Genomic DNA, 24,687 nt, shown 5'->3' with positions numbered 1-24,687 from the left:
GTAAATGTATGGCTGGCATTGACCTCATAGCTTCAGAAGCTGAACTTTGAGATCAGCCGATTGCTGAGCCAGATTCATTTAAAAATTGTTTGTCTCAGCCCTCTACCAACATTGTGTACCATTTAGGGATCAACCGCTAATGATTTTTTTAGAGCAGATACCGATAACCTGTGAACTTTCAGGCCGATAGCTTATACAGATATTCCCTATTCACCCTAATCGAGATCTATTAGGGTGAATAGGATCTTACACTGTCCCTGCTGTCCTGTGCATAGTACACACAGCAGCAGGGAGCTCACCATGGCAGCCAGGGCTTCAGTCGCATCCTGGCTGCCATGGTAACTGATCGGAGCCCCGCGATTACACTGCTGGGGCTCCGATCAGAAGCTTCCACCAAGGAAATTACTTAGGTTGGGGAAGGGGGGACGACGACCCTGTGGCCACTGCCAATGACTAATACTGGGGGTGGGGGGGCTGGGCACACTGCACCAATGATCATTAACCTTTAAATACAGAAGGCGGGTACAGCCGGCACCAGCCTCCTGTATTTGTATTAAAATTATCATTGGTGGTACAGTAGCCAGGCACCTGCTATGCTGACTGCTTGACTCTGGGAAGGACACTCGAGGAGAAAGCTGCTGCCATTCGCAGAGCAAACTAGCTGAGACGGCGCAGCAGTAAAGCCTCCCCTGTCCCTTCCTCTGCTTTAATATTAGCCAGACATTCATTGGTGGCAGTGGTGCAGGCAGCTTCAGAGCCAAATCATTGTATTGGGCTCTGCGGCGGCCGCGTCATAGGAGTGAGGGATTCCCTCTGTCTCTACTGACTCTGGCCAATGAACATGGCGGCGCGCGCCAAGTTCTCTAATAAACGAGCAGCGCTGGACGCATTATCGGCAAGGTCAGATGCCAATAACTTTGAAAATCAATATCGGCCGATATCGGTAAATCCAATAATCGGTTGATCCCTAGTACCATTACAAAAATAATTAAAAATTAGAATGGGCAATAGGTTTTATATTTCACATTACACAGAAGAACAGACATTCGTTCTACTGTCAAGTTCATTAGAGAGTCACTGTAATTTCACACAACTTAACAAATAAATAGTACTAGTGACCACAAGAAACTTTGTAATATATTTTATCAGTAAGCATTGTCAAGTTCTTATGTTATCAGCTGCCCCCCCTCCTTGCCAGTCGCTTTTTACTTTTAATAATGCTTTGCATCTTAGTCTAGAGATGGAACAGCTCCACAGGAGGATCATATTACACATGCCAATACAAGTCTATGTAGAGGGGGAGTGAGAAAAGTGAGCAGCTGCATGAGTGAGACGGGACTCAGACACTAAAGAGACTGCACAGGCTCAGCTACATAGAATTATATCTCAGCACAAGTGCTAAATTTACAACCAAACAGATCAGTACTTCTCTGCAACATCTTTCATGATCCTGGAGCAAACGTCTTAGTGAGTAAGAGAAGCTAAGGAAGCAGCTTATCTTTTACTTTATGTGCAGTGGATGGCAGCTACTCTCCACCCACCATGTCTGATAGATTTGCAAACTAGATGATCAGCATACAAATCATATAATGGCCGGAAATAGTGTTATTCCTCATGCACACTGTACAATTGATTGAAGCATAGCCTGTTGAAAACTTAGGGTACACTTTACCTACCAAACTGAAATCTAAACCATTCACTTTTCCTATATAGTGTCCTAACCGGTTTTAAACATTGTAGCAATATAAGACTACAGATAAAGTAAACTTACTGTAAGGTTTTTCCAGCCGGGGTCATTATTTAAACGATCTGCAACATAGTAACGAAGACACTTTGCCAAGTTGTCCATAAACTCCGTGCCCTACAAAAGAAAAAGCATCAGAGTTATTGACACAGATCTCAAATATACAACATAATGTACCAATGTGTTCAACGGTACCTACAGGAGTGATACAGTTACTGTCGAACCTTTCTTTCACTTCGTCAGGAGGAAGGTAGCCACCTGGAAGAAAAGTGGATTCAGTACATGATACCAGCAAAACGGATAAAGCTGGCCATCAGCTATGCATTTCTTCCCTCAATGGCCACTGTATTATTGTACTCAAGCATTTCATTCAACATAGAAAATAAAATTGCTGGCGAATTAAAAATTTATGTGACCGTCCGGTTGAGGATTAAATACTTACATTAACTGGGAAACGGACAAAACACTTACATGGCGACTTCCTTTTCATCTGCAGATTCATGGGCTCCTCTTCTGCCATCCAAAAGGACAGCACCATTGTTCAGACTACATGATTCACACTGTGCATCAGGAGCCCTCACATTGCTGGACAATCTGAGTTACCAAATGCACAGTGTGGACCAGGTAGTCCGAGTAGTGGTGCAGCCAGCTTGGATGGCAGAAAAAGGAGCCCAGGAATTGGCAAATCGGCAGCTGAAAGAAAAGTGAACAGGAGGGCACCATGTACCGGTAAGTGTTCTGTTCATTCTCCAGTTAATGTGATTTTTTTCCCCCCTTAAACTGGAGGGTCTTTTGTTAAGAGTACTGTAGAATTTATTTATTTTTAGAACTTTGCATGTGGTGTTCCTCTGTTATTGCTCCTGGAACTTTAGGAATAAACTGACTATTAAGCATTCCAATTGCCCTTGTCAATGGGGTGTGTTCTTACATTGTTTGGTACTGACTGCACTAATTGAATGGTGTCGGAGGGTGCAGGCGATGTATAAACATCTAAACACAAAACTGGGCCACCAATATTCAAAAGACGTACTTAGTGAATATGACAAAAGTAGATCACTTATACATATATTCAAAGTACAGAAGAATACATTATAAAAAATAAATAAATCTCAGTCTCATAAACCAGCAAATCACAGACAATGAAAAGACAGACCTGTATTGGACAGGTAACACACATTCAGGCTGGGTTCACACTAGAGCGTTTTACAGCGTGTTCAAACGCGCTGTAAACCGCTCAACACATGAAAACCAATGCTTTCCTATGGCCCTGGGTCTCACTTGAGCGTTTTACAGCGCGTTTGAACGCGCTGAAAAACGCCCTACGCTCAAACAAGTTCTTGAGCTTCTTTGGGGCGTTTTAACGCGCGTTTGTGGCCATAGGACACTGCAGTCAATCACACAAACGCACGTTTACTATTGCAAAAAACGCGCATAAAAACGTGCGACAAAAACGTGCATATCAAATACGCTCAGGTCTGAACCCAGCCTAAAGGGCATATAGCACACTGTGAACTAAGTCCTACCTAGTACTAACACATTAATAAACCAATATAGGCTATGGAGAAGGGGACACTCCTTGGAAAAGCCACAGCGAAACACATGTTGGGGGTGAGGGTTCTTCGGTTAGGTCTGTATGGACATTATCTGCATCTTAGATGGATATGTATGTTTATTCTTCATAGCCTATTGGGTTATTCATATGGATCTCTGTGATTTGCTGCTTTTTAAATGTTTTTTAATGTGTTATTTTTATAATATTTTTTACTTTGTGGATCACCTATACAAAAATATTCACAATGTCCTGTTAACTTCTTCATACATTTCCAGAAAAGAGAAGCAGCAGAGTTCTAAGAAGAGATGCACCAGAAAGATTACATTGGGAACACTGGCATTTGCTAAAGACACACGTCAGAAGAGCTGACAGGTCCTCTTCATTAGCCACACGAGTTTTGCTGGGACAGACAAGTCAATCAGTCGCAGCCTGTGACTATCTGCAGTAGAGGACAAGTAGCAGCATACCTCTGGAGATCACTTCCTCCCGGATACGGTTCTTCTCATCCACCAATTCTACACCTTCTTTTGAAGCCCTAAAACGCCTAGAGCGCTGCTGATTCATCTTGGCTCGAGGTGCCTATTCAAACACAGAGCAAGAAATCCAAGTTTTCTGAATTGCTACTAAAATATAAAAATCCACACATACAGGTTGCTCTAACATATGAGCATGAGGGGGTCATTCCCTGGAGAAAGAGGGGAATGAAGTGATAATGGATGATTTATCCAGCCCTATGACCTCAATAAATGTATTATCAATTAGATCCCCCAGATTTATTACACTTCCTAGAGCAGGTAGGTTCTACATTTGTTACTAAAAGTATCTGCTAGAGATAGAGATAATATATATTAATAATAATAAGGTATGCAAAATGCACCAAGCCAAAATACACCCTAAAGTGTTCTTGCTTGGCATAGGTGGGCACGGGGACACTTATTACCTACACCAGGCATGTCCAACCCGTGGCTCTCCAGCTGTTTTAAAACTACAATTCCCACCATGCACTGCTGTAGGCAGTCTGGGAGTTGTAGTTTTGCTACATCTGGAGAGCCTCAGATTGGCCATCCCTGCCTTACACACAGGATACGGGATGGGTGATCTCTGGATCCGCCATTCATCATGAGAACAGAGGCCCCAGAACATCCCATCGGAATGCAGCGGTAGTGCGCGTGCAAGACCACCACTCCATTTCTATGGTAGTGAGGGAGATAGAGCTCAGCAATTAAATATCCTGCAGATAAGGAATAAGTGCGCTCTGTGGGGAAAACAGGATTTATGTGTAGAGTTCCCCTTTATAATCTAAAAAGGACAGATGAGATTTAATCGTCCAAGGGATAATCAGCACCTCTGCATCGCTCGCTGCTATTACTAAAGATCACAATACTTCCTGAATGAGGTTCCAAGGCGGCAGACACACTCACCACGCCATCTATAGCCATATAGAGCAACCTCCTCGGCCTCACAATATTAAACAATCTATCAATGTACTCGAAGATGGCCACCATCATCTCATCTTCATTTTTAGGTGCCGGTCTGCAATCAGACAAGAGAAATATATATTACAATCTCATCCTTCATGTCATGGACAGCAAGAATAAAGACAAAGAGACTTACTTGTCCTCCGGGTGAGTACATGGATGGATGATGCCATTCATATCCAAATACAAGTTGTCAAACTCCACCTCGTTTGGGTTAGGCTTGCTGGAATCAATCGGTATCTTGATGCCATTGCACTCTTTAGGCTTAGGAAAGAAAGGAGAAAAAAAATATATATTTAAAAACATTTGCTAATTTGGCAACTGACCTCTTCCACAATCCTTCATTAAAGGCCCTCATACACACTGCTGCCCAATCCTACCGCTTTCCACAACCTAATGTGTACGGGCACTTACACGGGTCGACAGAGCGGACAATGACTGAGCAAACATTCATAGGAATATTCATTTCCGGTCGTCGCTTGCTAGCTGAAGCAATCATCATGGATGTATCAAGAAGAACAAGCGACCAGTCGCTCGATCAGAATTCAGAGATGTCGCTCCTTTGGAATAATCATTCACATATAACTGATCTACGCAAGTGTGTTTATGGGGAAGTAAGGAGCGGCGTCAGCTCCCTGATTTTTAACCGTTTCAGGATGAAGTTCCAATTTTTAAATCTGATGGGTTGTTTTAGGGCTCATGCACACAACCTCATCCATTTTGCAGTCTGCAAAACACAAATCCCTGCCAAGCACATGTGGCCATTTTATTTCCCACACTCCTCTAGAAATATCCCATCCTTATCTGCAAAATGGATATATGGATCCGTATCCAATCCGCAAAAAAAATGCAGATCAGATGCAGACAAACGGCCGGGTGCACGACCCCGTATGTGGAAATTACCTTGGAACACTTATTTATCTAAGTGATTCTGAGACACATTGTACTTCATTTTATCTGTGTCTATGTTTTGTGTTTATTTTATATTTTTTTTTAAATTATAGATAATTTTACATCTTTCCACACAAAATACATAAAGATGTACCACAAGTCAACTTTACACTACAAAATCAGTTCTGAATTGGCATTGAGGGGCCTAATAGAAACTCCCTACAAAATTGCTTTTATTTTAAAAACCGAACCCACTCCTAGTAATCAAAATTAGCTTTTTTTTAACCCTTTAGGCGTTTTAGGATTTAAAGCAACCTAGAGAAGAACATTTAAAATTGAATTTTTGTAGATTTTCAAATGAAACTTTAACATATCAGATATTAAGGGCTATCACCTCATTGCATACATTTAAAAAAAATTCTCAGCAATGCGGGCACATAACATGGGACCAACACAGATGCCCTCAGCTGCCAAGTGCACATGGCAAATCTGCGGACAGATGCCCTTCAACAGAGAAACAAATTTAAACATTTAGCACCCTGGTTCTGGCATTTAGGGCCGTAGCAGTTTTAGCAGTCCACATATCGTAGATCCGAAGAACATGGATTCCAACCAAGAGTCCTCCGCCATTTTTTTCACTCCTTCACAAATGTCCTATCCTTGTCCGCAAAACGCACAAGATTAGGATGTTACATTTTTCTACAGGGCTGCAGAACGACTTACAGATGGAAACCCGCAAAAAACTAAAACAGGAGAATGAATTCTGCTGGCACAAACCGCATGTAATACGTGTGGTTTTGTTGCGTTTTCGTGTGCATTTTTTTTACTGTTGAAATGAGATTTTTCTGCTGCATTTCCAGTTACGAGTGACCCCAGCCTTAAAGTGCAAAAACATAAACACCCCCTAAAAGACCCCATTTTGGAAACACCCCTTAAAGAATTTATCTATGAGCATTGTGACCACTTTGACCTCACAGGTGTTTCATAGAATTTATTAGGGCTAGAGAAAAAAATAAAATTCTAAAATATCTAGCATATGAGAAAAAGCAGCCCTCAACTTTAGATAATTTCTCCCAGATATACAGCAATACCCCATAGGTGGTCATGAATTGCTATTATGACACATGGCAGGGCTCAGCAGGGAAGCAGTACTTCTTGGTTTGGAGAGCATTTTGCAGGAATGATTTTCATGCACTGTGTGACATTTGTAGAACCCCTAATGTACCAGGACTGTGGAAACCACCCTTAAGGGACCCCATTTCAGAAACTAGACCCCTCAAAGAAATTATTTAAGTATGTGGTCAGATTTTTGACCCCATACTATTTATGCAGTGTTTTAAAGGTTAAATTGTTTTTTTAAAAGATGTCTTTTTCAGACACTGATTATGATTAAGTGCAAAAAAAGAAATAATCCAACATGTACTGATCCATTTCTCAACGAGTTCAGAAATACCACACAGTGACCCAAATCTGCCGTGTGGTCACATGGCAGGGCCTGGAGAAGAGTACCCGAGGGATTTTGAGGCCACATTTTTTACTTGCATGATTTTGGGCACCACTACAGGTTTGCACAAGCCTTAAAAAAAAACATAATTGTGCAGACATTACACCACTGTATTTATCTAAGTGTATAATGAGAATGTTCAGTTCTGTTAAAGAAGACCTTTCATGGGTCCAGACATTATGAACTAAGTATCAGGATATGTAGGGCATAGTGCAGGTATCTAACTGCACTTACTATATTTTCGGGGCGCCGCTCTGTTCGCCTGCTGTGACCCCCAGTATATTCTCCCGGCGGGTATGCTAACTTAAGCATTGGAACAATGAGGAGACTCTCTCCATGGGCATCTCCTTCTCCCTGGCTGTAGTGCTGTCCAATCACAGCGCATAGCGTCACAGCCAGAGAGGAAAGTTTTTTTTTCTCTCCCTGGCTGTAACGCTCTGCGCTGCGATTGGACAGCACTACAGCCAGGGAGAAGGAGATGCCCATTGAGAAACAAGGCAGTCTCCTCCTCCTTGTACCAATGCTAAAGTTAGCATACCAGGAGGGAGAATACAACGGGGGAACACAGCGGGCAAAAAATAGTAAGTGCAGTTAGATTCCTGCACTATGCCCTACATATCCTGATACTTCGTTATATAATGTTTGGACCCATGAAAGGTCCTCTTTAACCCCTTAAGGACTCAGCCCTATTTCACCTTAAGGACTTGGCCATTTTTTGCAAATCTGACCAGTGCTGATAACTTTAAAACGCTTTGCCTTAGGCCTCTTTCACACTTGCGTTGTTGGGATCCGGCGTGCACTTCCGTTGCCGGAGGTGCCCGCCGGATCCGGAAAAACGCAAGTGTACTGAAAGCATTTGAAGACTGAGCTGTCTTCAAAATGCGTTCAGTGTTACTATGGCACCCAGGACGCTATTAAAGTCCTGGTTGCCATAGTAGGAGCGGGGAGCGGTATACTTACAGTCCGTGCGGCTCCCGGAGCGCTCCAGAATGATGTCAGAGCGCCCCATGCGCATGGATGACGTGATCCATGCGCTTGGGGCGCCCTGACGTCACTGTGGAGCGCCCGGGGAGCCGCACGGACGGTAAGTATACTGCTCCCCCGCTCCCCACTACACTTTACCATGGCTGCCAGGACTTTAGCGTCCCGCAGCCATGGTAACCACTCTGAAAAAGCTAAATGTCGGGTCCGGCAATGCGCCGAAACGACGTTTAGCTTAAGGCCGGATCCGGATCAATGCCTTTCAATGGCTTTAATCCCGATCCGGCCTTGCGGCAAGTCTCAGGATTTTTGCCGGAGCAAAAAGCGCAGCATGCTGCGGTATTTTCTCCGGCCAAAAAACGTTCCGTTCCGGAACTGAAGACATCCTGATGCATCCTGAACGGATTTCTCTCCATTCAGAATGCATTAGGATAAAACTGATCAGGATTCTTCCGGCATAGAGCCCCGACGACGGAACTCTATGCCGGAGGAAAAGAACGCAGGTGTGAAAGAGCCCTTATCCAGGCCATTCTGAGATTGTTTTTTCGTCACATATTGTACTTCATGACACTGGTAAAATGAAGTTAAAAAAAAATACCAAATTTACCTTTTTTTTTTTTATTGCAAATTTCCAAGTTTCAATTTCTCTACTTCTATAATACATAGTAATACCTCCAAAAATAGTTATTACTTTACATTCCCAGGTCTGAAGTTACTTTGCGAGGTTTACATAATAGAAACCACCCAAAAATGACCTCATTCTATAAACTACACCCCTCAAGGTATTCAAAACTGATTTTACAAACTTTGTTAACCCTTTAGGTGTTCCACAAGAATTAATGGAAAATAGAGATACAAATTCAAAATTTCAAATTTTTGGCAGATTTTCCATTTTAATCAATTTTTCCCAGTAACAAAGCAAGGGTTAACAGCCAAACAAAACTCAATATTTATGGCCCTGATTCTGTAGTTTACAGAAACAACCCATATGTGGTCGTAAACTGCTGTACGGGCACACGGCAGGGAGCAGAAGGAAAGGAACGCCATACGGTTTTTGGAAGGCAGATTTTGCTGGACAGTTTTTTTTAACACCATGTCCCATTTGAAGCCCCCTTGATGCACCCCTAGAGTAGAAACTCCAAAAAAGTGACCCCATTTTAGAAACTACGGGACAGGGTGGCAGTTTTGTTGGTACTAGTGTAGGGTACATATGATTTTTGGTTGCTCTATATTACACTTTTTGTGAGGCAATGTAACAAGAAATAGCTGTTTTGGCACTGTTTTAATTTTTGTTATTTACAACTAGGGTTGTTGCGGGTATCGAAATTTCGATACCCAATCGATACTTTTGTCCCGGTATCGATACGATACCGGGATTTCCGTTTTTTCGATACTGGGCTGCGCTTCTGCGCAGTCTAGTATCTCTGAACATGAGCGCGCTGCTATCGGCGCGCTCATGTTCTCTCAGCAGCACGGGGAGAAGGAAGCTGTCCTCCCTCCCCCTGTGCTGCTGCCGCTGCCACCAATGAGAAGAGGGGCGGAGGAGGGGCAGCAATGAGAAGAGAGGGGCGGCAATGAGAAGAGAGGGGGTGGAGGAGGGGCGGCAATGAGAAGAGAGGGGCGGAGGAGGGGCGGGCGCACTGCGCCACCAATGATAGGATTACTATCGGAGCGATGGGAGGAGACATCAGCTTCACTAGTGGGCGTTCCTTTTCCCTGCGCTGCGATTGGACAGCGCTACAGCCAGGGAGAAGGAACGCCCACTAGTGAAGCTGATGTCTCCTCCCATCGCTCCGATAGTAATCAGCAGCATGTGGAGCAGGAGAGGAGACAGTAATGGGGCACTGCGGGCGAACGGAGCGGCGCCCAGGACTAAATGGTGAGTGCTGAGACATCGCTGGGCGCCGCTCTGTGTGGCCTAATAGTGAAAGTCTGGACTCATATACAGTAGTCAGTCTTTAACACATACAGGAGGCGGGTGCCGGCAGCAGAATCGCATTGCCGGCACCCTGCCCCTGACAGGGAGCTGCGATCAGCGGCAGTTAACTGCCGCTGATCTGCTAGTACCCGCCTCCTGTATAAAGGGGTAAAATCATTGATGGTGCAGTGTGCCCCCCCCCCCCCCTCAATCCCCCCATCCCATTAAAATCATTGGTGGCACAGTGCGCCGGCCCCTCTCAACCCTCCAGTATTAAAATCATTGTGGCAGTGGCCACAGGGACCTCTCCACTCCCCCTCATTGGTGGTGCAGTGGGCAGCTTCTGATCGGAGCCCCAGCTGTGTAAGCCTGGGGCTCCGATCGGTTACCATGGCAGCCAGGACGCTACAGAAGCCCTGGTTGCCATGGTAACATCCCTGATGCTGTGTGCACAAAGCACAGAGCAGCAGGGACAGTGTGGAGTCCTATTCACCCTGATAGAGATCTATCAGGGTGAATAGGAAAAGGGATGAAAGATCCCAGGTTATAGCCCCTAAGGGGGGAAATAGTTATTAAATAAAAAGTGAAAAAAAACAAAACACTAAAATATGAAGTATAAATCACCCCCCTTTTCCCAATTTCACATATAAAATATATAAATAAACATATTACATCGCCACGTCAGAAAAGTCCAAACTATTAAAATATAAAAAAAAAATCTAGGTGGTGAATGCCGGAACAGAAAAAATAAAATAAAAACTGCGCGATTCGCCATTTTTAAAAATGAGGAATGCACGTGGCTTTTTTTGTTTATTTTTTTCGCGTGGTATCGAATGGTATCGAGTATCGCAATACTTTTTCATGGTATCGAAACCGAATCAAAAATTTGGTATCGCAACAACTCTATTTACAACATTCATCCGTTAGATCATGTGATATTTTTATAGACCAGGTTGTCACGGATGCGGCGATACCCAATATGTATACTTTTTTTTATTTATGTAAGTTTTACACAATATCATTTTTGAAAAAAATAAAAATAAATGATGTTTTAGTGTCTACATATTCTGAGCCATCGTTTTTTTATTTTTGGGGAGATTGTCTCAGGTAGAGGCTCATTTTTTGCAGGATGAGGTGACGGTTAGATTGGTACTATTTTGGTGGGCAAACGCCTTTTTGACCGCTTGCTGTTGTACTTTTTGTGATGCAAGGCAAGGTGACAAAAAAATGGTTTATTTAGCTGTTTTTTTTTTTTTTACGGTGTTCATCTGAGGGGTTAGGTCATGTGATATGTTTGTAGAGCAGGTCGATACGGACGCGGCGATACCCAATATGTAGGTATAATAGGTTTTTAAGAGCGATAACTTTTTATTTTTGTAGAATGAGCTGCGTGAGGGCTTATTTTGTGCGGGACAAGTTGTAGTTTTATTGGCACCATTTTGGGGTACATTTGGCTTTCTGCAGAGAAAAAAAAAAAAGGGGGTCAGTCATCCCAAAGCGCAGGGGCACGTTGCTATGGCTGAGAACAAGACTGTTAAACAAAACAAGCAATGCAACAGCTCACTGCAAACCAAATAAAGTACAAAATTGCATCATAATAGCAAATGCTGAACTAATAAGTTAGAGATTCTTGGCAAATCGTTTTGTACAAAATTATTTGAGCCCGTCTGCCGAACGTCAAGGCAAACTCTAGTTAGACGGGTTCCTAACACTAAATATACCTGTTATGTGCCATAGCGGCTATCATGTAATTCAGAAAGTGCAGGTTCCACTTACATGCTGGATCCGCCTGAATTTCTGTCATTTTCGGTGCCAAAATGGCCTCCATTAGAACCAGGGAAAGCAGTTACCAGCATGCACGCCGGCCCCACTCCACACCACCCCTGGCGCCACATGGTCACCAAGGACTGCAATGAGAGTCCACACACTCTCTCTCTCCTGGTGCGAGATGGCTTCAGTGAGTGAGGGGGAGCGGGAGGTGTGGCTGCCTCCCCAGTCGTGCACTCCTGACCAGCTCGTCTGTCCCACAGGTTGATTTTAATTAGTGTTAGTATATAGCTTGGCCCGCTCCCCCCCCCCACTCACTGAAGCCATCTGGCACCAGGAGAGAGATAGTGTGTGGACTCTCATTGCAGTCCTTGGTGACCATGTGGCAATCTCTAGTTAGGAACCCATCTAACTAAGGCTACTTTCACACTAGCGTTGTTTTAATCCGGCGTTCAATTCCGACACCGGAACTGCCCGCCGGATCCGGAAAAACGTGTGAAAACGGATTACATTTGAATCCTGATCAGGATTTTGATCACAATGAAAAAATGCATTGGAAAAAACGGATCCGCCATTTATGGACTTTAACTTTTTTTTCACATTTTTCGGGCTTAACATGCAAAAGCCGGATCCGTTTTGACTGAACACACAGTGCCAGATCCGGCGTTAATGCAAGTCAATGGGAAAAAGGCCTGATCCGGCGTTCAGTCAAAGTGTTCAGGCTTTTTGGCCGGAGGTAAAAATACTGCATGCTACGTTTTTCTGAAAAGCCTGATCAGTCAAAAAGACTGAACTGAAGACATCCTGATGCATCCTGAAGGACTGACTCTCCATTCAGAATGCATGGGGATAAAACTGATCAGTTCTTTTCCGGATTTGAGCCCCTAGGACGGAACTCAGCGCCGGAAAAGAAAAACGCTAGTGTGAAAGTAGCCTAAGTATCTCTAACTTATTAGTTCAGCATTTGCTATTATGATGCAATTTTGTACTTTATTTGGTTTGCAGTGAGCTGTTGCATTGCTTGTTTTGTTTAACATTTGGCTTTCTGGTTGCTTTTTTTCTCATTTTGTGGGAGGTGAAGTCACAAAAAAACTGTTTGGAGTCATATAATTTTTTTTTTATTTATACCGTTCACTTGATCATGTGATATTTTTATAGATCCGGTCATTACGGACGCAACAATACCAAATATGTCTAGTTTTTTTTATTTTTACACAAAAACATTTTTAGGGGGAAAAAAATAATGTTTTTGTGTTGGTATTTTCTTAGAGAGATATTTTTTTTCATTTTTCTGGCTATAGTCTCGTGTGAGGGCTTGTTTTCTGCAGGACGAGGTGACATTGCTACCATTTTGGGGTACATACGACTTAGATAGATTTTTTTTTATGAGGTGACTAAAAAAAAGCTGTTTGGGCATAATTTTTATTAGTTTTTTTACACCGTTTACTTGATGGGGTAAATCATGTGATTTTTGTAGAGCCAATTGTTACGGACGCAGCGATACCAAATATGTCTATTTTTTGCTTTTTTATGTTTAACACAATAAGAGCATTTTTAGGGGAAAAAATCTTTTTTTTGTGTTGCAATTTTCTTAGAGCCATATTTTTTTATCCTTCTGGCTATGGTCTTGTGTGGGGGCTCATTTTTTTGCTACCATTTTGGAGTACATACAACTTTTTGATTGATTAACATTATGTTTTTTGGGAGGTGAGCGAACTAAAAAAAAAAAAATTTAAAAAAAAATCTGTTTTGGCTTAATTTTTTTATTTTTTTTTACAGTGTTCACCTGATGGGGTAGACCATATGATTATTACAGAGCTGGTCGTTGGACGTAGTGATAACAAATATGCCCATTTTTTTTTTATTCTTTATTTTCCTTCAGTTACCATTCAACAATGCAATTGTACAGAAAGTTATTGTACATTTTAGGGATCGACCGATATAGATTTTTTAGGGCCGATACCGATAATTTGTCAACTTTCAGGCCGATAGCCGATAATTTATACCGATATTCTGGTATTTTTATTTTGAGGAAAAAAAATTTCCTACACAAATCTGCTGAAAATTAATGTTTATTGTTAACGTGTATTATTTTATTTTTTTTGTAAATCTTTTTCATTTATACTTAATATTTTTGTGTTTTTTTTTTTTTTTTACTAACTTTTAGCCCCCTTAGGGACTAGAACCCTTGTCCCATTCACCCTGATAGATCTCTATCAGAGTGAATAGGATCTCGCACTCTCCCTGCTGCCCTGTGCTCTGTGCACACAGCAGCATGGAGCTGACTATGGCAGCCAGGGCTTCAATAGCGTCCTGGCTGCCATGGTAACCGATCGGAGCCCCAGGCTTACACTGCTGGGGCTCCGATCGGAGGAGCAGGGGAGAGGGGATCCTGTGGCCACTGCCACCAATGATTAAAACTGGGGGGGGGGGGGGCGCACTGCGCCACCAATGTTTTTACTATTGGGATGGGGGTGGGGGGCGCACTGCGCCACCAATGACTAATACTAGGGGGCTTGAGGGGGGGGGGGGGGGGGCCCTGCGCCACCAATGTTTTTACTATTGGGGTGGGGGGCGCACTGCTTGGGGGGGGGGGGGGGGGGGGGGCGCACTGCGCCACCAATGAAGATACCTCTCTTTCACATACAGGAGGCGGGAGCTGGCTGCAGAATCACATAGCCGGCTCCCGACCTCTATGAGCGGTAGCTGCGATCCGCGGCACCTAAGAGGTTAACTACCGCGGACCGCAGCTGCCGTTCATAGAGGTCGGGAGCCGGCTATGTGATTCTGCAGCCAGCTCCCGCCTCCTGTATTTGAATTAATGAAAGACTCCTCTTCATTGGTGGCGCAGCGGCCACAGCCCCTCCCCTCCTCTTGTCTTCCGTCCTGTCACTGGAGGCAGCAGCATCACAGGGGGAGGGAGACACTGCTTCCTTCTCCCCTGTGCTGCGGAGGGAACACAGAACGCGCTGAGAGCAGTGCGTTCTGTGTTCCCAATACGTTATCGGTATATCGGCAAAATAGATGCCGATAACGTTCAAAATCCTCAATATCGGCCGAACCGATAATCGGTCGATCCCTAGTACATTTCACAGGGTTTATACCATGTGTATATCTTTGATAAGTACAGACTGTAGTCATGGGTGCAAATCATTAAACATACAACATAATAGATTTTCAACAAATCTCTTACTAGTCTATTTCTGTCAGTAATTGTTCACCAAAACAATAGTGAATTAGCAAAGTCAGTGCCTAATTATCTAGAGAAAGGTCATTTATCCCGCCTATCAGTCCTCCATCTGGAGGTGCTATTCTCTGTTGACCCACAGGGAAACCCCTTAACCCACATGTGACAGTGTAAAAATATTGCAAAACGTAAAAGAGTGACAAAAGACATGGGAAAGCGCGAGGCAATCACTACAGGGGGGAGGAAATGCGTGGTCCCCGATTCAATCTAGAAAGAGTAGCTGTGTATCCGGGCTGCTAGCAAAGCTCAGTCAAGACTCCCATACTTTATAGTATTTAGCCGTGGCTTTATGAGTAGAGACCCCACTTGTCCCACCTTTACGCAGCCAGTAAGATATGGGTGGTGTCACTGTTTGTTTCCAATATAGAGGGATCATACTTTTAGCTACTAGTACTAAATGTCTTCATAGTGAAGTATTATATTTGGTCAGGGAGTCAGATAAAATATTCAAAAATAAAAAAAGTGGGGAAATCTCTGGGGATCCCACACACACATTTTTTAGATCTTTCCCACCTCCAGCCAGAAGGGGGTGATCAAGAGACAAGTCCACCATAGGTGTGTGTATAAACCAGTACCTGTAAAACATCCCCAGCAGGAGGAAGAGATGAGAGGATTCATTGCGTGTAATGCGATGGGATTTTTCTACCATCTGCTGACAATCTTGTAGGAAGTCTCCTGCGTAGTGATGCATCTAGACGTGCCACATGCATTTTTGTACACCGCTACTATGGGGCCAGATTTATCATTAGCTCAAGTCAAAATAATGGAGTGAAAATGTCAAATATTTGCGCAATCGCTAAAACTGCACAAAAATTTGCGACTTATTGGCTCTGCGCTATGCTTGCCAGTTTTCTTTCTCTAGACAGATTTACTATTGCGACAATTTAAAAAGTCACAAAAAATTGCGCAATTTCACTCCAGTGAGGACCATGCTCATCTTATGCGACTTTTTAAATAGAACATGCGACTTTTTCGTAAAGATGTGCGACCTTTGTAAACCGGCTTACTGAAGGATAAACTGCTACCAAACCATCAAACCACATTTATCACAGTATTAAAGGACCATTAACAAATCTGACTTTGGACATATGCAAAAGTGGAGTAAAATGTAAGTGTAATGATAAATCTGGCCCTGTGTGTCCTTTGGATAATTTAAGATTTAATTCTTTCTCCCATGCTTCTACATATGAGAGTGTAGGGCCATCTGAAGAATCTACAATCGTTTTATATATTATGGATATTCGCTTCGGGGGTGGGGATCTTTGCATGGCTAACTTTTCGAACCAATAGTGATCCCCATCAGCAATCCGAATGCTTTTATAACTGAGCATAAGTTGACAGTATGTGAGATGGTCCAGCTTAAGGTCTAGAGATTTAGTTTGTAACATAGGCAGATCTGGAAAAGTACCATCTATTTGAGTCCCAACAGATCCCCCACGTTTAAGAGGAGAGGGGTGGGCTCCATAGTTTGCGCGAGTGAAAGGCATGTGCCCATACAGATAAAGGGGGCTTTCGTTAATAACAGGGTATTAGTGGGAAAGCGTTTCCCTAGGCCTACTCCGATCAAAGCTAGAGTCAGAGAATAGCCCATTATTTCTTCTTCTATCCCAAGTCCCAACATGTGATTTTGATGAAGGGATCTTGAACCAATCTAATATTCTGGTAATTTGGACTCCATATCAGGAAACCCAATGCCACCCAGATATTTAGGTTTGGTCATGGTGGAGTATGCAACTCTGCATATCCCATTTGCCCAAGTATATTTTAGAAAGGTTCTCTGGAGTTGAGCAAAGAAAGATCTGGGCAGACATATGGGAAGTGTTTGGAACAGGTATAACACTTTCGGCATTATCATTTTTAGTAGGTTCACTCTACCAATCCATGATATGTATGGGATCTTCCATGAATTTATTATATTCCCTATCTGACGAAGTAGTGGAGTTTAGTGTAAACCAGTTGTCAGGGTTAGGAGATAATTGAAGGTCTAAATACTTTGTGATTATTTGACCATGGGAAGTCAGTATTAAATATAGCCCAGTGTATCATGCTCAGGAGGCAGGAAATATTCAAGGCTATTGATTTTGTTGGGTTTATTTTAAAGTTTGACAGTGAATGGATCTCATCAAAAATCTTTCATAAATTAGGGAAGGATCTCTCTGGGTTAGAGGTTATCACGAGTAAATCGTCTGCACATGACGCTGTCCACCGATTGTAACTCCTTTAATGTTTGGATGTTGTCAGATGTTTTGTACAAGTGTTTCCATAGTGAGGACAAACGAGGGGGAAAGTGGTCAGCCCTATCTTGTTCCATTAGTGATCTGGAAGCTGGATGACAAGGTTCCATTTATCCTAATTGAGGCAGAAGGGCTAGAGTATAAAGCGAATATAGCATTTATAAAGGGTTCCGGAAAATTTTACTTCTACAACGTTGTCCTCATGTACCACCAATCTATCCTATCAAATGCTTTCTCCGCATCTGTAGACTGGAATGCAATAGGGAACCGTTAAACCTTAGCATATAAGATTAACTGCAGTAGCCATAACGTGTTCGCTTTTCCTTCCCTGCCTTGGTCAATCCAGAACAGGTCTGATTTGTCTAAGGAGGGGAGAAGATGTTGGACCCTATTGGCAATCATTTTGGCCTACAGTTTAATATAAACGTTCAGTAGGTCTATGGCTGCTACACAGTGTGTTACCCTTTCCCTCCTTAGACAACAGTGATATGGGCTGCTAGTGACCGTGCAGGGAAGTTTCCATCTTTAGCCGCCGAATTTAAAGCTGCTAGGAGATGCGGAGAAAGCACTTCAGAGAAAGTTTTATAATTTATTGACAAACCGTCTGTGCCTGGGCTCTTTCCAGTGGGAAATAGGGTGGACAGGTGGCTTCTCTGTAAGGTGGATAAAGAAGGCAACTGTATAGAACTTAGACATTTCTCAATCTGTCCTTTTCTGGCTGCATAGGTTTGAGGTGTCATTTCTCAGATTATATAGGGAGGAGTACAAGTGTTCAAACAGAGTTCCAATTTCTTTAGATATCTCTCCAGATGGTGTCCGTATTCCTCTTATAAATGTTTGATCTGGTCTACGTTTTGCCATTAGAGCCATCATTTTAGAACACCGATTAGGCTACTTTCACACTGGCGTTTTGGCTTTCCATTTGCGAGATCCGTTCAGGGCTCTCAGAAGCGGTCCAACACGGACCAGTTTGCATTCTAAATGGATAAGGATCCGCTCAGAATGCATCAGTTTGCCTCCGTTCAGTCACCATTCTGCTCTGGAGGCTGCCTGCAGCGTTTTGGTGTCCGTCTGATCAAACTGATCCGTCCTGGCACACAATGTAAGTCAATGCGGTCGGATCAGTTTTCACTGACAATCTGGCACAATAGAAAACGGATCCGTCCCCCATTGACTTTCAATGGTGTTTAAGACGGATCCGTCTTGGCTATGTTAAAGACAATACAAACGGATCCGTTCTGAACAGATGCAGACGGTTGTATTATCTGAACGGATGCGTTTGTACAGATCCATGACGGATCCGCACCAAACGCGAGTGTGAAAGTAGCCTTACCGTGTATGTATATTTTATGCCTTGTAATTCAGCAGCTGGTTTAATGTCCCCCTATATGTCAGGGGTTCAGCCAGGCCTCGGACATTAGTGAATATCTATGCTTTTGGTAATGGCATTCAGTACATCGTCTATTTCTTTCGGTCTTTGTTTTTTAACATGGGTTCTGAGTGCAATTAAATCTCCCCTGATAACGGTCTTGTGAGCTTCCTATATCACCGTAGACGATATGTGAGGAGAAGTTATTTCGGTAAAGTAATTTGACTGTTTTTAGTATTCTGTCCCTATGGGGGATGGACTTCAAAAGAGATTTGTTTAGTCGCCATGTGAAGGATCTCTTGGGGAGGGAGTTGGTAGCGAAAGATTTGCTAACTGGAGCGCGGTCAGAAATTCCTATGGTACCTATGGAGGATTGTACTAGGGTAGGGAGGTGGGTCGAGGATGGGAACATCTCGGGTAAGATTTGTGTGCTTCGGAAAATAAGGTCTAATCTTCATCATGTGGGTGTGTTGTCCGCCATGTGCTCTGTAGACAGAGACTTCCTCAGGGCTCTAAGTTGTCTGTGATATATGCACTCTTTGAGGTACAGTCTAACATAACTAGCACTAGGTTTAAATGCTGTTAAGAACAACTCGGGCAAGATGGCCGCCCCCATAATCATGTTCAGAACATGGAATAAAAATAAATAAATCTGCAATCAGAAAATAAAAACAGATTAGAAGTAAAGGATACGTGTCATTATCTGGTTTTAACCACCAGATAACATTTCCTCTAACAGCCCGAGCATCGGCCAGATAATTGCTAACAAACGTTCGTAGGAATGCTCGTAAGTCATTATCTGCCGGTGTGAAAGTGCCGCCGATTACCCGATGAACGACGAAAAGCTCATTCATCACGTAATAAGAGCAACCTCTGCTGCCGTCAAACAATTCTGTATGGGGACAAGCGATGGCAAAGCGCTGTAAAGGGACCTTAACACACTCATGCCTTCCATAAAGAACTTCTGCAGCAGCTGAGGCACGACACAGCAGCTAATAAGGAAGCTCACCATATCACTCAGCGGTTGGCACTAACTGCTTCTATGTGGTGCCAGTCACCTCTGTATAGTCTAGATGTGGGGAAACCAGCACTCACTCAAATGCACGCTGCACGGGAGAGGACGTCAATCCACAGTGATATGAACAAAGGATCCCAGCAGTCGCGTCTTTGTGAATCAAATGTCTTTTATTCCATAGACCAGGACCAGGACCAGGTTTCGGCAATGTGCCTTCATCAACAGGTAATCCAAATACAAACTTAACAGACTATATATGCTCTACAGTCACCGCCCACAGGAGCAAAAGTCCATCCCATAAAGGGAATGGCCAGAAAGTAACAGGTGTAATCAATTTAATAATAAACAAACCAAAGCAGAGAAAAAAGCATCTAGATAGATATTTCATCTTACATTTGTAGATAATACTCTTGTATAACTTTCAAATTTTCAATACCTGAGAAATAAACAGCAAAATATTATAAATATATAACAAAATTATTATATTACAGATACATAACCTCATATTCCCTATTGAGGCCTCTAGGGTGCAATGTGTCCAGTGTATGGATCCAAAAGGCTTCCCTCCGTAGCAACATCTTATTAATGTCACCCCCCCTCCGTGGTCTAATCACCTGCTCTATAACCTGGAATTTCAGTTGGGCAATAGAATGTCTGCACTTTTCAAAGTGGCTTGGAATGGGTAATAATAAATTTTTAGTTCTAATGGTCGATTTGTGTTTGTTAATTCTGTTAACAGAATTAACAAACACAAATCGACCATTAGAACTAAAAATTTATTATTACCCATTCCAAGCCACTTTGAAAAGTGCAGACATTCTATTGCCCAACTGAAATTCCAGGTTATAGAGCAGGTGATTAGACCACGGAGGGGGGGTGACATTAATAAGATGTTGCTACGGAGGGAAGCCTTTTGGATCCATACACTGGACACATTGCACCCTAGAGGCCTCAATAGGGAATATGAGGTTATGTATCTGTAATATAATAATTTTGTTATATATTTATAATATTTTGCTGTTTATTTCTCAGGTATTGAAAATTTGAAAGTTATACAAGAGTATTATCTACAAATGTAAGATGAAATATCTATCTAGATGCTTTTTTCTCTGCTTTGGTTTGTTTATTATTAAATTGATTACACCTGTTACTTTCTGGCCATTCCCTTTATGGGATGGACTTTTGCTCCTGTGGGCGGTGACTGTAGAGCATATATAGTCTGTTAAGTTTGTATTTGGATTACCTGTTGATGAAGGCACATTGCCGAAACCTGGTCCTGGTCCTGGTCTATGGAATAAAAGACATTTGATTCACAAAGACGCGACTGCTGGGATCCTTTGTTCATACCTCTGTATAGTCGGCAGGTTCTCACATGTGCACACAGATATAAGGCGCACATCATGGGAAACCAACAGACTTAGGGCTCATGCACACAAACGTATTTTCTGTCCGAGTCAGTTTTTTTGCAGAATGTATGCGGAACCATTCATTTCATTGGGTGCGGGAAAGGAAAGTAAAAAAAAAAAAAAAAAAAAAAAAAAAAAAAAAAAAAAGAAAGTTAGGGATCGTTCACACGTCCGTTGGTGTCCTGTTGCCGTATTTGCGGATCCGCAATACACGGGCACCGTTCTGTGGCCATTCTGCATCACGGATGCGGACCCGTTAATTTCAATGGGTATGCAAATCCGGAGATGCGGAACGGAACACTACCGAGTGCTTTCTCGGGTACTGTTCCGTGCTTCGGCACCGCAAAAAGATAGAACTTGCTCTATCTTTTTGCGGAACGGAAGGATTGCTGACCCATTCAAGTGCACAGCCTAGTATCAGAGAACATGGCGCACGCTGCTGTCAGCATGCTCCATGTTCCCTCAGCAGCACAGGGAAGAAGGAAGCAGTCTCTCCTTCCTCCCTGTGCTGCTGCCACCAATGAGAAGAGAGGGGGGGGGGGGGGGGGGGGGGTGGGGGGGGGGGGGAGGCTGTGGCCACTGAGCCACCAATGAAGATAAGTAACTCATTAATACAAATACAGGAGGCGGGTGCTGGCGGCAGAATCACATAGCCGGCACCCGACCTCTGTGGCAGGGAGCTGCGATTAACGGCAGTTAACCCCTCAGGTGCCGGCTATGTGTTTCTGCAGCCAGCATCCACATCCTGTATTTGCATTAATGGTTTAAAAACATTGGTGGCGCACTGCACCCCCCCGCCCAAATACCCCAGTATTAAATCACTGGTGGCAGTGGCCACAGGGTCCCCTCCCCCCCCTCCTCATTGGTGGCACAGTGGCAGTTGTGATTGGAGCCCCATTAGTGTAATCCTTGGGCTCCGATCAGTTATCATACGTTATTTTAAGAAGGTTTTTCTTATTAGAGTACTCTATTAATCGGTAAAATAATCAAATAGAATACTAAATTACTTAAATAATCGTTTACTGCAGCCCCAGATAGGACTGTTCTATTAAAGGTCGGACGTTCCATAAAATGCGTAATGTACGCAGCTTTTTTGGTGTTTTATTTTTTTCCGCGTGGTATCGAGTATCCCAATACTTTTTTTTATGGTATCGAAATCTAATCAAAATTTGGGTATCGTGACAACCCTACTCAGACTGGAATCACAGACCAGAAGTGTGACTTTCCGTTCAGCCGATGACATACCGGGTTCCTTACTGGAGCGCCAAGCCTCATCTTCCACTTAGCAAGGAGCCCGGTGACGTCACCGACACACAGGGGCGTTCTCTAGCGCTGGCAGTTCACTCCAGCAAAAAATGCCACCGGGCTCTTTGCTAAGCGGAAGATGTGGCTCAGCTCTCATGTAAGGAACACGATACATCACCAGATGAACAAAAAAAATTCACACTGATGAATGAGGACATCCGAAGGAGGGAAAAAAAAAAAAAGGGTAGAACACATAGATGTAGGCTGTTAGTGAACCTGAACAACCCCTTTAATGGCCACAAGGTATGGAAGGTGCCACACAGCCCATACCAATACACACTGACTAAACAGTGCGGCCTAATTACAGCCCGCTGTGCCCTGCGGTACTCAAACGCAGCGTGACTGCAGTGAATGGGGTCCGTCTGGTGGTGTTCATTCCACTTAAGAACCAGAACTTCTATTTTCATGCTCCTATGATGGCAAAATGTGAACTTGGCCTTTGATATTTTTGCTGGAATCTGCAGCGGAGCCTCCATTGCAGGTGTGAACACTGCCTTAGGCCTCATCCAGATGTCTGCATCAGGACAGCACACGTATCGACTGATATAAAAAGGGGCTATCAGAGGCTGGAAATGCTCCCCCATACGCCCGGGCCCCTCACATGAACATACTCACCTGGCCCCCTGCTCACCCCCCCCCCCCCCCCCTTGTGAGGATGAAAACATCCGGTGTCGGGGGGGGGGGGGGGGGGGGCAAGCCTCCCTAGCATCGTGGGTGATAAGGAGGCTCATCCCCATCACCGCCTGCCCCCACGGATGTTTTCATCCTGGGGGGGGGGGGGGATAGCAGCTGCGGCGGAGCAGGGAGCCAGGTGAGTATGTTCATGTGAGGGGCCCGGGTGTATAGGGATAACCCCTCTAATGAGTGTAGTTACACGTCCATGATTTTCCAGTCTGCGGGAGCACGCCCTATTTTTGCCTGTGTTTACGGATCTACGCCCGTTAACGTCTATGGGTCCATGAGAAAACACAATGTGGATGATGATGGCGGCTTCGTTCCATTTACGCCATTGGTAGGTGATGCTCTAGAAAATAATTTTCAGCTGAGCTGCCTACATGGAAAAACAGACACACAACCAAACACGGATCCTACACGAATAAAACACTGAGCATCTTTTCACTGATATCAACACGCAGGTGTGAATGAGGCCTTATCCACCACTGCGATAACACACGTCTGCACATGAGGAGCCGGCCACGGGTGTACAGGGCCCCCGCCTCATTACTCACCTTCTCCTCCACGCAGTGCACGACAATGGACGGGTACTTGCGGCTGAGCCACCTGAAGAACGCCGGGACTCCCATGTTACACAAACTGGAGGAAGAGCAGGCCGCGGCGCACACGCACTACGCAAGTCTCAGACACAGGAAGTAGCAAGTAGGGGCCGAGAGGACGCACTTCCGCCTTCTATGGGTGGGGGCGGGGACTGGGAGCGCTTCCCCCTCCTCCCGCGTGGAGAGGCTGCTGCGTCCGCTCCGTCATAAACACAGAAGATGGCGGAATACGAGCGGTAGAGTAATCACTGCTCATAGAGCAGGACGGGGTTTGAAGAAAGCTCCTATGTGACTAGCACATGTACTGCACGGTGCCATGTTACCCTGGCCATACACATGTACTGCACGGTGCCATGTTACCCTGGAGCTTGGGTGGCCATACACATGTCTGCTTCCACCAGGAATGTGCACGCTTAGCCTGGCATGCACGTGTGTCTCAGCAGAGCCTATGGAGGACACTTAGGACCAGGGGCGTAACTAGAAGTGCCTGGGCCCCACAGCAAATATTTGTAAGGCCCCCCCCCCCCCTCCCCCAGCGCGCTTCGCACCTCCCTCCTCCTGTGTAAACCCCACTCCTTAGGCACAGACAAGGGCCGGGGGCACAATCCATGGGGGCGCAGATAAGGGCTGCACTGAAAGGGCCAGGGAGGTGCACGCAGGGGGACACAGATATGGGACAGGGCCCAGGGGTACAGACAGTGGCCAGGGAGGTGCAGACAAAGGCAGGGGGCACATTTAAGGGACAGGGCCCAGGGGTACAGACAGTGGCTAGAAATGTATGGGCCCCAGCCAGAGCAAATTTATAAATGCCCAGAGCAACTTCCCCACAACCCCTCCCCAGTGGCGTTGCTAGGGCTGGTGTCACCCCCCCCCCCCCCCCCCCCCCCCCCGAAGCAATAATTTTTTAGCCATATATGGGAGCTATGGTGGTGCTACTGCCATAGGGGGCATCCGTTAGCTCAGCAGACCCCCCCCCCCCCCCCCCTAGCAGTCAGAGCCTGG

The 24,687-nt window shown here is 44.4% G+C and overlaps 1 protein-coding gene across 2 annotated transcripts in view; it reads right to left on the bottom strand.

Moving 5' to 3' along the window:
* XRN2 (5'-3' exoribonuclease 2) overlaps window positions 1-23,801 on the bottom strand; it is an 85,133-nt gene extending 61,332 nt beyond the window's left edge. For both annotated transcript variants that reach the window (XM_040429698.1, XM_040429699.1), the window contains exons 1-6: window positions 23,641-23,801; window positions 4,911-5,038; window positions 4,718-4,829; window positions 3,764-3,875; window positions 1,944-2,002; window positions 1,772-1,861 (exon numbers count right to left, since the gene is read on the bottom strand). In XM_040429698.1, coding sequence (XP_040285632.1) covers window positions 1,772-1,861; window positions 1,944-2,002; window positions 3,764-3,875; window positions 4,718-4,829; window positions 4,911-5,038; window positions 23,641-23,715 — 576 coding nt within the window. In that variant the 5' untranslated portion in view covers window positions 23,716-23,801. The remainder of the gene's footprint in view (window positions 1-1,771; window positions 1,862-1,943; window positions 2,003-3,763; window positions 3,876-4,717; window positions 4,830-4,910; window positions 5,039-23,640) is intronic.
* Window positions 23,802-24,687: the final 886 nt, after the last annotated feature.

The sequence above is a fragment of the Bufo bufo genome, chromosome 4 (genome assembly GCF_905171765.1).
Source record: "Bufo bufo chromosome 4, aBufBuf1.1, whole genome shotgun sequence".
Lineage (NCBI taxonomy): Eukaryota > Metazoa > Chordata > Amphibia > Anura > Bufonidae > Bufo > Bufo bufo.
This window is presented reverse-complemented; position numbering and strand designations above follow the sequence as displayed.